Source organism: Necator americanus, chromosome I, assembly GCF_031761385.1.
Source record: "Necator americanus strain Aroian chromosome I, whole genome shotgun sequence".
NCBI classification, from domain to species: Eukaryota; Metazoa; Nematoda; class Chromadorea; order Rhabditida; family Ancylostomatidae; genus Necator; species Necator americanus.
Window position 1 is genome coordinate 24,488,037 of NC_087371.1, and position 13,188 is coordinate 24,501,224.

At 43.6% G+C, this 13,188-nt stretch overlaps 1 protein-coding gene across 3 annotated transcripts; it reads left to right on the forward strand.

The window, feature by feature from the left end:
- Nucleotides 1-5,397: 5,397 nt before the first annotated feature.
- On the forward strand, nucleotides 5,398-10,974 carry RB195_006736 (uncharacterized protein; the record flags this gene model as incomplete). Of its 3 annotated transcripts, none has more annotated exons than XM_064179985.1 (8): nucleotides 5,398-5,474; nucleotides 7,121-7,274; nucleotides 7,484-7,693; nucleotides 7,755-7,910; nucleotides 8,254-8,529; nucleotides 10,505-10,696; nucleotides 10,762-10,881; nucleotides 10,936-10,974. In XM_064179985.1, the coding sequence occupies 8 exons, from the start codon at nucleotides 5,398-5,400 to the stop codon at nucleotides 10,972-10,974; spliced, it is 1,224 nt and encodes a 407-aa protein (XP_064036893.1). The 3 variants fall into 3 exon arrangements, with proteins under 3 accessions (XP_064036893.1, XP_064036894.1, XP_064036895.1); XM_064179986.1 differs by lacking the exon at nucleotides 5,398-5,474 and adding an exon at nucleotides 6,361-6,416; XM_064179987.1 differs by lacking the exon at nucleotides 5,398-5,474 and adding an exon at nucleotides 6,807-6,853.
- Nucleotides 10,975-13,188: the final 2,214 nt, after the last annotated feature.

The following is a 13,188-nucleotide window of genomic DNA, read 5'->3' on the forward strand; positions in this document are numbered from 1 at the left end:
AATCCCGAAAGCGCAGCGTTGAGAAATTTCTGCACTCTAAGGAATTTCCCGCGTTTGATGCCCTATTTTATGGAGCACGTTATTTCTCCTTTAAAAAAAACGTTGTGGTGACTGTATGGGAGGTTAAGATCTGAGGATTCGAGCTGACAGTTTCTGAAATACATGTCCATGAATTCCTTTTCTTCTCTGAAGGAGCTGATGTTCAGCTGTTTCCTTGCCAGTATTTTTTTTTGCATTTTTCAGCTTAATGTGAATACCAAAAAGGAAGCAATGGAACCTTTTGCAAAGTCATATTTTGCGAACATGGCTCGTTTTTTCAACTGGTCCCAGAAATGTTTGAAATGTTTGTAATAAATCTGTTTGAAATAAAAATTAAAATTAAAATTAAAGAAATTAAATATTAAAATTAAAAATTAATTAAAATTAGATTTTTGTACTAAACTACGTATACTATGTAAGTTTTCGAAGTCTTTTCTTCCCAGCTGGTAACTTATAGCTGAAACCTGCTCATCGGCTAAATTAAGGATGCCTAAGTACTTAAAGGAACTCATAAAGGAAAGCACGCAACAGAATGTCACCGGGACCGCCTAGTAAGTGGCAGATCAGCTCCAGAAACGAGCGATGGTTCTGGGACCTCGTCCCAGTGCGGTTTCTGCGCCGTTTGCTGTTTAGCCACAATATAGAAACCTCACCCAGCTTCGATACTCCTCGAAACACCCTTGAACAACATTACAGTAAGACGAAAGATCTGAAGCAGATCTGCCACTTACCAGACGGCGAAAACCGAAAAAGCCCTCTCCCTCAGCCAAAGCGATTTGATCATCCATGGAATTTCTGAATCATAAAAAGGAATAGAACTGGAATTAGCATAAATTAAACAGAATTTTGATTGTGTCATATGTGAAACGTCCACAGAATTTCATTACTTGGAATGTTTTTCGTTTTTTCGACCAGTTTTCGTTTAGCACATCCATGCATGCAGCACTCTCCAGAAACGCCCATTCCTGATCTGATGACGGAACTCAGAGTCTCATTTGCCTCATTCTCGGTTTGTGTTGGCAAGATGGGTCCTTCTTAGGTCACCATATGTTAGCGAAAAATACGTTCACGTTCATAAATACTAATGACAACCGCCATAAATAATGTGGTATTCGAGTATTCTTCGCTATCCTCGCTTTCTGTTCCATTTATAACTTCGTGCTCTTGGACTACCGTTGATTTCTCCGTAAACTTCCCATTTTCACAGCTTCAGATCTTCTCCTCTCCTTCTTTAAAGGCATCACCCCACGAATCTGAGGTGGTGCAGATTTCAGGTGGAGTATTCGTATACGGGATGGGAGACTGTGGAGATGAGGTGATTCCGTCCATTTCTCCCTAATTGCCGTAAAAAACGGCCCGGAAGATACGTCTTCAGGTGTTTTGGCGCACTATTTTCTACAGGGAGTTCGACTGGAGCGCGCCAGTCTTGTGCGGCGCCGCATCTTCCGGGCCGTTTTTTACGGCAATTAGGAAGAAATGGACGGAATCACCCCCCTCTCCATAGTCTCCCATCCCGTATACGAATACTCCACCTGAAATCTGCACCACCTCAGATTCGTGGGGTGATGCCTTTAAAGAAAAATGTTCAGCTAATCCTGTTTTTCACGTTATCCTCAACATTTCTAAAGGAGTTAAGACTCAAAAACAATACAAGAATATTTCACAGTAAGTGGACAAAGTAAAAATGGGCTCTTTTCTTTTTTGGACAAGCAAAAGTACTAGGAATCTCCACTACTCTTCTTCAGAGGCCATAAAAACGTGCGCCATACTATGTTGACCATATGTGCAGCACGGGAATTCACAAACAGTCACCATCCTGCTTTTACAGTGCACATGTGGATTCACTTTAGGACACTTTAGGACTTTAGGAAGCTTAGGTACCTTTAAAGTTTGCTTTGTGGGAATTAGGATTCTTCTAGAAATGCTGCCGCCAGCAGGGTATTCTCATCATGAAGGCCATAATAGTACAATCTCAACTTGCCACCGAAGAGGTTAAGCACGACTGTTTTGATTTTATCATCAAGGAACGATGATAAAATCAACATTGCAGTGGTGCGCATATTTTTTTACTGGTTCGGAAAGATTTTCGATGTTGGATTTCCTCCAGAAGTGTATAGAGTCTGAGACGTCGTTTGTACGCAGCGCAGGAATACGCGAAATACCTCCCTAAATCGAGGGGCTTCAGAAGCGCTAGAAGTCTCAATTCACCTAACGAGACAACTTATTGCACTCTCGAGAAATATAAAATGAAATCGTGTGAAGTATCTGGGTGATTAATTTACCCGACGACGTGCACCACTTCTTGCGCGAGAAGATCCGCTCCATACGCTTTCATCTCGTCATTTCTAGTGGTGTAAAGAGTTGCATCGTTGGACAAATTGAACGCTCTATATCTCGTGAGACTTCTCATTCCAGGACGAGCGGTGTTTGGCGTTTTGCGGGCTGTGGTAGTTGCAAACTATGTAAGACTATACCTGCTACAGAAAATTACCCAAATTGGAAAATTTCCTCCAACGATATTTTCATTCTCGTTTTATGATTGGTAAAGTACTACGGTAGTATAAGTGTTGGGAACACTAGTCTTACTCTCATCAAAATACATATCATTGAATAATACTTTATATTTTCACTACGGCTTTGAGCAAAGAAAAAGTCCCCTTTGAGGCGAAACAATTTATGCTCGGGTGCTCTTGAAAGAAATCGTTATTCGTTATAATTTCTACTCTACATTTCTAATCATCATTTTCAACCACTATTTTCTTTTTTTCTGGGGTTGCTAGGAGCTTATACATGGCATGATTCATTGAGATTCCCTCTCTAGGTCTTTCGCAACCTAAATTCCACTTTTTCTCGGCAAACGAACATTCCATGGATATGTCCTGAATTAGCACCGCTCAAGACTTCTTCCCCGACTCCTTTCACCCTGGAATCCAAACAACTCATTGAAAATAAGTTCTTATTAAAAATTCAGGTGTTTACCTTGTTCTGTCCCAAAATTCATGGAGATTCTTCTTACTCGTGGTGCTAAATGCACTAAGTACACTAACTAAAGTGTGCACAGTCATAATAAGCTCCGGAAATTCGTGGCAACCACAGGGGTCTGAGGTGAGGGAGGGAGAATCCAATGAGGTGACCCCAAAGGTTTCGGCTCATAGTGCTGTGGAGCTGGTTCGAATAAGCTCTACCCGTAATTACCTTCACACCTGCCGTCCTCTCGAGCGTCTGTCATTTCGTAAACGAAAACAATTTTTTAATTGGGCGAATCTTCTCTTCGAAACCAAAGTGGCGCCCATATTTTGACCTGAATATGCTTCCATTCCATTGAGTAAACCAGCACCTGACAAATGTGTTCTGGAAACCGGCCGGTTTTTTCACGAATTAAAGAGTACATGGAGGAACTAATGGGCATTGGTTGCTCACTTGATTTTCAGGTACGAAAATGATAGGATGGTCTAGTAACGATGGTGAAATTCACTCATAGGAAGTCACTTCCCTCTCCTCTCCTTCTGCTGTTCCTAATAAGTTCCGGAAAATCCAAAACGCGCTTTCCTGATAGGAGAACAAAGCTAGCCGGCCATGTTTCCGTTAACTTGAAGGGAAATCCTCCTTTTCTCACGAACCTTTTATCGAAATAACGATTAGACACTCAGAATTAATAACTGCGTTCCAGGTCCTCCCAAAATCCTATCGGCTACAATTCAAAATCCCCTGAAGGTATTTCCAAGTAACGGTTATCGAATGATGTTAGCCAGTGATCTTCTAGGGACCAAATGACAACCACGATACACAAGGAGAGAAGATTTTTTCTTTCCAATTTTATCTATTCACATACACCAATGGTGCATCAGAAAAAAGAGAAAAAAGAGAAAGCGGAGAAAAAGAAGAATGAGCAGGAACATTTTTGAAAAATCACAATCCAAATGTCTGTGAAATCTGATGCAGTTTTTTTTCTTAGCGATAACATATTGGGAATGATAACAGTTCTGGAATTTCCCTTCATAGGATAGTTTAAAGCCAGCATACCACGAATCTGGGGTGGTACGGATTTCAGGTAGAGTATCCGTATACGGGGTCGTAGATTATGGAGACCGCGATGGTTCCGCTCATCTCTCCCTGAATCACTGCAAGCAGCCGGCCCCTGAATGCTGTTTGCACGATGCCTTCTGTTGCAGCGCCACCCTTGCACGCGTAGCGTCCCTTTCTGCCTATCGGGGCAGTTCGAATTGATTTCCGACGAATCGCAGGACGGAGGCGGCGCAAGGGGTGGAGCGTTGCAATAGATGGCGTCGTAGAATGCAGCATTCTGGAGGCGGCTGTTTGCAGCAATGCAGGGAGAGATGAGCGGAACTACCCCCGTCTCCGTGATCTACGACCCCGCATACGGATACTCCACCTGAAATCCGTACCCCCTCAGATTCGTGGTATGCTGCCTTTAAATTCTTTTCTTTGCCGCTCTGCTTCTGCTGTGACTAATTACTTCGTCTACGTTAAGAACTGCCATCACTTATGTACTGAGTATAGCGGATAGTAGTTCTACGTGTGGTTGAAGAAATAATCATGGATTCTCAAGCTACGGTTGGTGGTGCTTAGAATTGTTGGTTGAGAACTGGGAATTCTTTCCGGCAAAACAGGGAATTCCATCTTATGTCCTTACAAGAAAGCTACAGTTATGGCGTGAGGTTGTCGTTGTTCGAATTAGTCCAACACCAGTCGTATTTGCAATATTTTAATAATTGATTGATTTATGTTCATAGATTGGTACGTTCTGATTGATCTCTATTAACCGTGCTCCTGTTCTCTTTTCCGACTCTTTGAAAAAATTTTCTCACTAAGCAAAGATTTAGCTGTCTTTATCACAATCCATTCATCGTGCTCCTAACTTCAGGCGATTCCATCCTGGGCTTCGTAGGAAATTTTGCAAATCCCTGATATGCTGGAAGTGCTCTGCCGATTTCAAAGGTAATCAAAGTGGAGCAGAATGTAGTTGAAGGGGAGCACTCAGTACCAATCTTATTTCTGTAAATAAATAACTAAATATGTAGGGGCGCTAAGACCTAAGCAGCATTAGTCAAAGAGGATCTATTGCATGTAAGCTAAAGTTACTAAGAGAAAAAAGCATGATAGGATAGAATAGGAAAGAGGATAGATAGCAGAAACAAGAGCCCAGGTGAGTTCTTACCCCCCTCCCAACTACGTCTTTCTCCACGGCGTTCGTTCGCGAACTCGTCCACATGTTCCTCTGAAAAGTTGAGCAGCACTTTTCAAAAAGCGTTGATCGCGCAATTCTCGCTTCAGTGCGTAAACACACGCCTACCAAGCTCGTTCCCTCACAATACCGTATCATTTTCGTCTTCGTCGATGGACCGGTTTGCATTCGCCAGTGATGTGTGTACTAAAATGCGTGCATTTACTGGTACTCTTTCGGGTGTCATGAGGTATTATGAGCTGCACCACCGCGCCGCCATCATCGCATTCTGGCGCCGATATAGGGCGATCATTAACACCCCGCCGTGAGTGACAGCCGGCCGAAAATAGACCGATCCATTCGGCACAATCCACCGTCATCCGCCGCGCCGTCGCTATCTTTGGGCTGGGCGAGTGGTCGCTGGGTCGGCTGGGGTCTGGACCTCGGTGTCTGGTGCCCATTTTCTGCGAGAGGGTTCGCCGATTCCGCGTCGTTCATATATAATACATGCGCAGCGAGCATCTGTGATTAACTGGCGACTCAGCGTGAGTGAACCGCATCGATTTCAACCGAGGCCGCTCTGATCCTCACCTAAGACATGGCGATGATTTCGGCTTTTCGGATGGCTTCCCCGGGGTGGGGGGGGGGGAACCTGCTCAGAAGGTCCCACAGAGGCGTGGTCAGCAAGTCCGAGAGCGGGCGGAGCGAGAACGGAGGAGGCGGGGAGGCGCGGCGGCAATGTGCCAGCGTTGATCGGGGCGGTACGGTGTGGGAGCGCTGTGCTCTCTGCGCTTAGCGCACTCTCTCACGCGAATACTGACCTCAGATGATGTTACTGACACGCAGGAGGTCATTCACTGCGCCTCATCCGCTCCACTCCTCGTATTGCGCCATTGCCCTATTAATTCTACTGCTGTGTGACTGTTTTATGCGTTTCCATATCTCGATGAGTTCCTATTTATATTCGGTTCAGTTCGAATTCACTACTATTATCACAGTTATTTGTAATTATTTGCGATTTATCCCGGTTTGTATTTTTGCGTGGTTTGAACACGAATTCCCGAGACCTCATCCGTCTGCACTAAATCCGGCGTAGTTCATTTTCACTTTCTCGTATATATTGTATTTGTTTCGTGATGGTTGTCGCGAACGTGAAATTCCCGTGTTTGGATGCTGCTGGATGTAGTTTCGAGTGATTATTTTCCCTTTTCCTTTTTTTTCCTTTCCTCCATTTTTTCTTCGTTTTTCCGATCTACCACGGTTACCGTAACCGTTTATCGAACGGTGCTTGGCGCTATTTTGGACAAGTTCAAACCTGTGCGGCGTCATTGTGCGGTTGCATTCACTCAGGAGACGCTCCCGGTCATCTCTCGATCCTTTTTTTCCTTCTTTTTGTTCGCGTCTCCTATCCTCTTCCTGAATAACGGTAATCTTAATCCTATGGGCTTTTACGAGTCTGCAATATGTTGCATTTCTTCCAAGAAATGTGCCCTGACTAGAATTTCGAGTGGCTTTGGTTTTTTCTTTGACCGAAATTCAGGCTTTTAATCTGATCCTTTTGCGTGCTCTACTTACACCGTATATGAGATTTTTGGACGCAACCCTTATCGATAATTTCGCTTTTTTGAGGTTAATTTTCGGTTCCTCTATGCCTCTTTTACTACTCCTCGGTGCTCAGCAGCGATTCAAATCGAAATGACCGCACCGAATTTGTTTATTTGTTTTGTCGCCGCTTTCTCCTGATACAATATCAGAAGTTGTCATAGCAATGACTCACAAAGTTCTTCTCGCTTAGTCATCATCTTTTTCATTCATTTCTCACCGTTGTTGTGATTCATTGACGACGGAAATATGTATAATAGTCATCCTGATGTCAACATCTCGAGCATTTTCAAGGTCACCAGTAGTCATCACTAACCACTCGCCACACATACACCTGACAATGTCAGAGGAGCAGAAGATTGTGCAGGAAATCGTCGAGGAGCAAGCTCCTGCGCTACCAAGCAGCGAGCCACCCACAGAGGATGTGGGCAAACCTCCTGAATCCGAGGTTATTTTCTATACTTCGTTATAAATGCTACATAAAGTTTAATACTATCGACCTTTTTCAAGTCTTCAAATCTTCTGTTATTACTTCGTCGTAGCAGACAATATTTTTTTTATGTACGGTCCTTCTCCTATCTTTTACGTGCAGTGTGCAGGGCTATTTCCTTTTTTTAGGATAGTGTTGCTCCTCAACTCTGTTTATTCCAACTCTAGGTCACCGAGGAACCAAAGGCGGAAGAAAAGCCGACTGATGAAGCTGCAAAAGAGGAGAAACCGGCTTCGCGTATCTTTAAACGACCTACTCTGAAATGGGGAAAGAAACGTGATGAGCCGGCAGCTCCAAAAGAGCCAGAACAAGCAAAAGATATCCGCGAGGATGCTCTTGGATGGATTGCGCAACAGATTCCCCCAGCTGTACACAAGGTCAATATTCAGGAACATGATATTTTAGATACTTTTCATCTATGCGGTAATCCTTGTTCAGGTGAATTTCTACGTTCTGGATTGGGCACAAAAACTCGCCTACGATGAGTCCGAAAGGCCTGCGTTGCCAGGAAAAGACTGCTCGATGACCCGCAATCAGTTCCTGTCACACTTGCGCGACGGGAAACTGCTTGCTGCTTTAGCCAACAAACTCCAGGTATCTTCAAAATGTCCTCATGCAGCTATCATTTACCTTAACTTGCGTGGTTATTATCAGAATATTAGTCGTTTGGCAGGGTTCACTAATTCTTATAGTCCAGCTGGTTTTCTTGTTTTCCAGTTATAGTTCTTGCGCATATGATATTAATAGGCATATACATATAAATAGGCAGTGAAAACGTACTATGACGGTTCTGAAAATGACAAATGCAAAATAGCTTGTTACGATATTTTTTCAAAGGGGTTACTTCGTAGTCTTAGATCTGAAATAGTTTCGCGTATGCACTTACTGTCTGGACGCATTTTTTCAAAACACCACTCTTAAGCCAAACTTTTTTCAGCCTGGTGCAGTCGATATCGAACCTGAAGTAGCCGTGAAGGAACCTGCAGCCTTGACAGAGTCTGTTCCAGCAGCAGAAGGAGAGAAACCCACGGAAACTCCGGCGGAACCAGAAGCATCCAAAGATGAAGAGGGGAAGGGTGAACCCGCAGTTGAGCCTGCTAAGCCTGAAGAAAAGCCTGCTCCTACTGAAAAGACCCCAAAAGAAAAGCAGGCCGAACTTGTTGGCAAGTTCGCTTCATGGGCGAAAGAAAGTCTTGGACTCGATGAAGGAAAGGTGAGTCTTTGAATTATAAACTACGTTGAATGGTTCTCATCTTAAGTGTATGGTCATTAGTGTGCGGTTAGAAATGTGTGCCTATCTTAATCGTCAAGTTGCAAAATTCTTTGTTGGCTTCTTATGTCAAAACTGATTAGTCCCAAATTATTTGCCTTAGATCCCTTTCATGTGGAAGTGTTTTGAATTTGTTTCAAAACAGTTTTTTATCGACCTCCAAATCTCAGCTAGTTGTAGTAATAGCGAATGAGGTATGCGGTTTCCTCTCGTAATACTTCGATGGTGTTCTATCTCCTATCGCTGTTGTGTTCTCTTACAGAAAAGGGATCGCCGAAGATCAGATATGAGCAATGCTTGGGTCAGCATCTCAAAGGTAATTGCGCATTGAGAGATTGACACTTCCTGTGCTGCACCACAAAAGTGAGATCCTGCTGACCGTTGTTTTTGTTGCCGGACCGGCTAACCTTATATAGAGGCGATGCTGTGGCTTAGTGCGATGCGAATACTTAGCTTATGTGCCCTTCAAGGTCAATGAAGCGCGGCGTTTGTTTGTTCTACGGATAATCGTCTGGCTTGGCAGTTAGCCGCACTTTCCAGAACTAATCGGTGTTATCGCATCTAATTTTTGTTCACTTTGAACGAAAATTCTCTGACAAGAATAAGTTACTTGTATCTTGGCTAAACTTCGTTCAAAGACCATTTTAGGTTTCTCAAGAATTGTACGTTTCGTCTTTGCAGAATTTTTTTAGACGATTCGCTGTTGATCTAGATAAACAACAATTGGTATGGTATTTTCTATCGCATTGTTGACATAGGCTGCGTTGATTTTTGGGTTGTGATAGTATTAGAAGACGAGTTTTTTCCCATGAATTACGAAGAAGGGAATGTACATAGCAAGTACTACATATGACATCTCCATGTGTTCGAGTTTGTTGCTATTTATTGCTGTCTGGTCAGCAGCGTATAGTTGCGCTCATGAAATCTGATATGGGAACAGACATAACCAAGTGGGCCGTCGCCTTTCTCCCGATTGTCTGTTCGGTAGGAATGAGGAGATGTGCGACAGCCACAAATATGCAAATGGACCCGCGCCGTGATTGATGACGACATCGCCCAATGACAGGTCGACTGCCGTTGTAATGGAATACTCGTAATTGGGACACCGAACCGATGTTCAGAAACCGAGGCGTTTCATCCTCATAAGCCTCGTATGGTTGCTGGTTATACGGACAAACAACCTTGAGATATTTTGAAGCATTCCTTCCACTGTCGTTTGTGGCGAAAGAACGTTGCATTTTTGCAATATTAGTGCATGCGGGACCACCGGTTTCTTTGGCACCGAGTATTGCCATGATTGAAGACATCACTCCACGAATCTGAGGTGGTACGGATTTCATGTGGTGTATTCGTATACGGGATGGGAGACTATGGAGAGGAGGGTGATTCCGTCCATTTCTTCCTAATTGCCGTAAAAAACGGCCCGGAAGATACAGCTTCAGGCGTTCTGGCGCACTATTTTCTACAAGGAGTTCGACTGGAGCGCGCCAGCCTTGTGCAGTGCCGCATCTTCTGAGCCGTTTTTTACGGCAATTAGGAAGAAATGGACGGAATCACCCCCCTCTCCATATTCTCCCATCCCGTATACGAATACTCCACTTGAAATCTGCACCACCTCAGATTCGTGGGGTTTAACAAGAAGAGAGTTCATTAGTTCTGGTTACCCACCTCGATCTGCATTTTCGCTCGATTTAGGTCTTTTTTCGGGGGCACCAGACACCGGTATTTCTCAATCTCAAAAGCGTATTTTATGAGCTTTTCTGTTTCTTCTTTTTGCTTTGTTGATTATAGCGGAGCGCGAAATATTTGGCAGCATTAAACTGCAGATGGGGGGGGGGGGGGAGATTTGTTATGCATTTGGATGCACATAAAGTAGTTTAAAGATGGTATCTTTAAAAAAATGATTTGACTGATTCAGGCTATGACTGCTGCCGACCTTTTGGAAAAGGGCAAAGCAGGCTACCCAGCCGTTTTCGAGACGCTCTGGCAACTCGCCCTCAAGGCACAAGAGAAGTTCCAACAAGAGGGCATTGACGTTGATGCTGTTCTGGCTGCTGCAAGTCAAGTTGTGCGCACAAACATCATTCAAAGTTTTTTGAACTTCTTCAGGGTAAGCGCTTTGATATTGTTGCTTTCTGTGTTGACATGTGTGGTTTACATCTCTTTCTTTGACAGCGTCGTCCGGCTCCCGCCACTGAAAAGAAGGACGAACCTGTACAGCCTCCAGCTGGTGGTGGAGATGCAGCGCCAAATGCACCAGAAGGCGAGCAAGTGGTGGAGGAGGAATGCAAAAAAGCAAGTTTAATTTCTATTCCATTGAATTTTTTTTTACTACAGTGCTTATTTTAGGTTGATGCTTTGACGTCGCCAGCTGTTGCAGCTAACTAGGCTGTTGATTAATGTCATCAACGTTGCGTGGCGGGCGTTCATTCTCTCCAGATCTGCCGGTTGTTTCTTTCTCTCGTCCACTCATTCTTCACTACTTCTTGTTCTGCAGAATCCTGAACTTTCTGGTGAGTTTCTGAAAGACTTCAGTCTTCAGCTCTTTATTTTTCGAGCCTAGTATAGAGCTTGGACGGAATGTAATCCGTCACTGCCGTTTACTGGTAGATAATTGCTGAGAGATGGCGAAAAAAAAAACGGCATAACCAAATATTGAAAAGGTTTTGACATTTTCTTCTTCCGGTTTTTTTTTTGTGTTCGAGAAGGAGCGAAGCGTTAAATAGAGGATATCTTGCTTAATGGAAAGATAGCGGTAGTCATCAAACCAAAGCGCCACTTATTCTTGATTTTGATAAAAACCCCACCTTTTTTTGTTAAGGTATCTAATTCATCTAGTAACATTTTTTATGGGAGAAATACGGATAGTTTTGCGGATGTATGCTCGAGAGAACTGAGCAGTCTTCATCTCCAGTGTGTTACGATGGGCATTCCGTGCGTGCTTTGTTTTGCGCAGCAACCACACGGCTGGTGTTTATCGTCTATGCAAATTAGTGCTGATTGTGGCGTGGTTGAGATAGATAGTGCATTCTAAGAGGGGTGATGAGACGAATGGGCTGAAGCGCGGGACTCAGTGCAACGATCTGTGGGCATCTGGCGATGGCTATCTGGGCTTAATGTGTTCGCTGTAGTAGCGCCTTTTAATGGCTCCATCAGTCTCCTACAGTCGCATATGGGGTCGTGCTTGTAATGCGACACCGTGCGGTGTGCGCTGCTCGAACGGTGAAGGTCACTACCGGAAGTGATTAAGGAAGTTATTATGTTGGTGGTAGAGTGAGTGCTTGACTGACCTTCGAACTGACCTAAGGGACAAGGTCGTGTCTCAAATTCTGTGCTTGGGTACCGTTCGAAATGACAAAGTCTTTGTCAACACCTTAATTTCCTGACAGTCCGCTACTAGTTTTTGTTCTCGTTAGATTAGAGATGAGTTTGGGGCATCCGGAGACTCCTCCCTCACACACATGTTCACTCTTCTGTAAGAAAGACAATGAAAGGCTTCAGTTTTAGAGCGCCGTTTAAGGACATCTCCGCTATTTAGCACTCAGTTAAAGGGTCTTCACTTTTTGATCCATGTTGACTTAAACATCTGTCAACGATCAGATTCCTACTCTGAAATCAGCTAAATAGGCTTGTCTATGCGTCGTGTTCCCTCAGTTCCTCATGCGCAAGTAGAAAATCAAAACACTCATTTTCACCAAAATGTAGCACTCCGATCAGTTCATCTGTTTTGTAACGGATATAGTGTGGTAAAAGGTCCCACAACATCTGTATGACCTCAATGATAAGCTCTCTCGCTCTTTCGTGTTCATAGATTGGGGCCAAGCTTGTCTGGGATTATAAAAACGCTCATTGATAAAACTACCTCATTCCTAGGTTGGTCGCTCAACTTTTTCTGCGGGTTGCAGACGCAAATGTTCAATAAAAGCTCATAAACTTCAACGGTTCTGAATTGAAGTCGAAGATGTCGGCGCATTCTAGAAAGATTCATAAACGTCGACCACTTTATTCCTTTATTCTCCTTTTTCCTTGCACAGAGTTGGATGGACAGTTTTGAACACGGCATTCATCAAATCTGGCTATTTGATGTGTGTGATATGATGTACATTGGACCCGCTGCAGATTCCTTTAATTTTCCCTTTTTTCAGATCTGCTTCCGACCACTTGTCGTTTGCGGTTCTCAGAGCTTTTCCCGTTTTCATTAGTCGTTTTGCCCTCATTTTCATCAGTCATTGTTCCATTATAATTGATCAGTTGTTGCTTAGAATTATTTTGGGGTGTTTCCCAACCGAATTTTTTTTTTTTGAGTACTATGCACTGCTGTTTCTCTTTAACGAGAAATTGGTTCAAGGGACCTATTTGGTAGCTGTCAGCTTGATATTTTGTCATTATCATATTTTTATTCGATTGCTGTTTTGCGTTGATGTGGTGCTCGGCAGTGTGATCCTGTTTCCATGCTCCTAGGTGCCACATCCTCGCTGTCGTTGTTTCTTGTATGTATCTCCATATCTGCGAGAGATTTCTTGCTTAGTTCAACCTCGATCGGGGCGATCGTCGTACTTATGTCCTATTGCATATTATGCCTCTATTACATAATTATTTCTG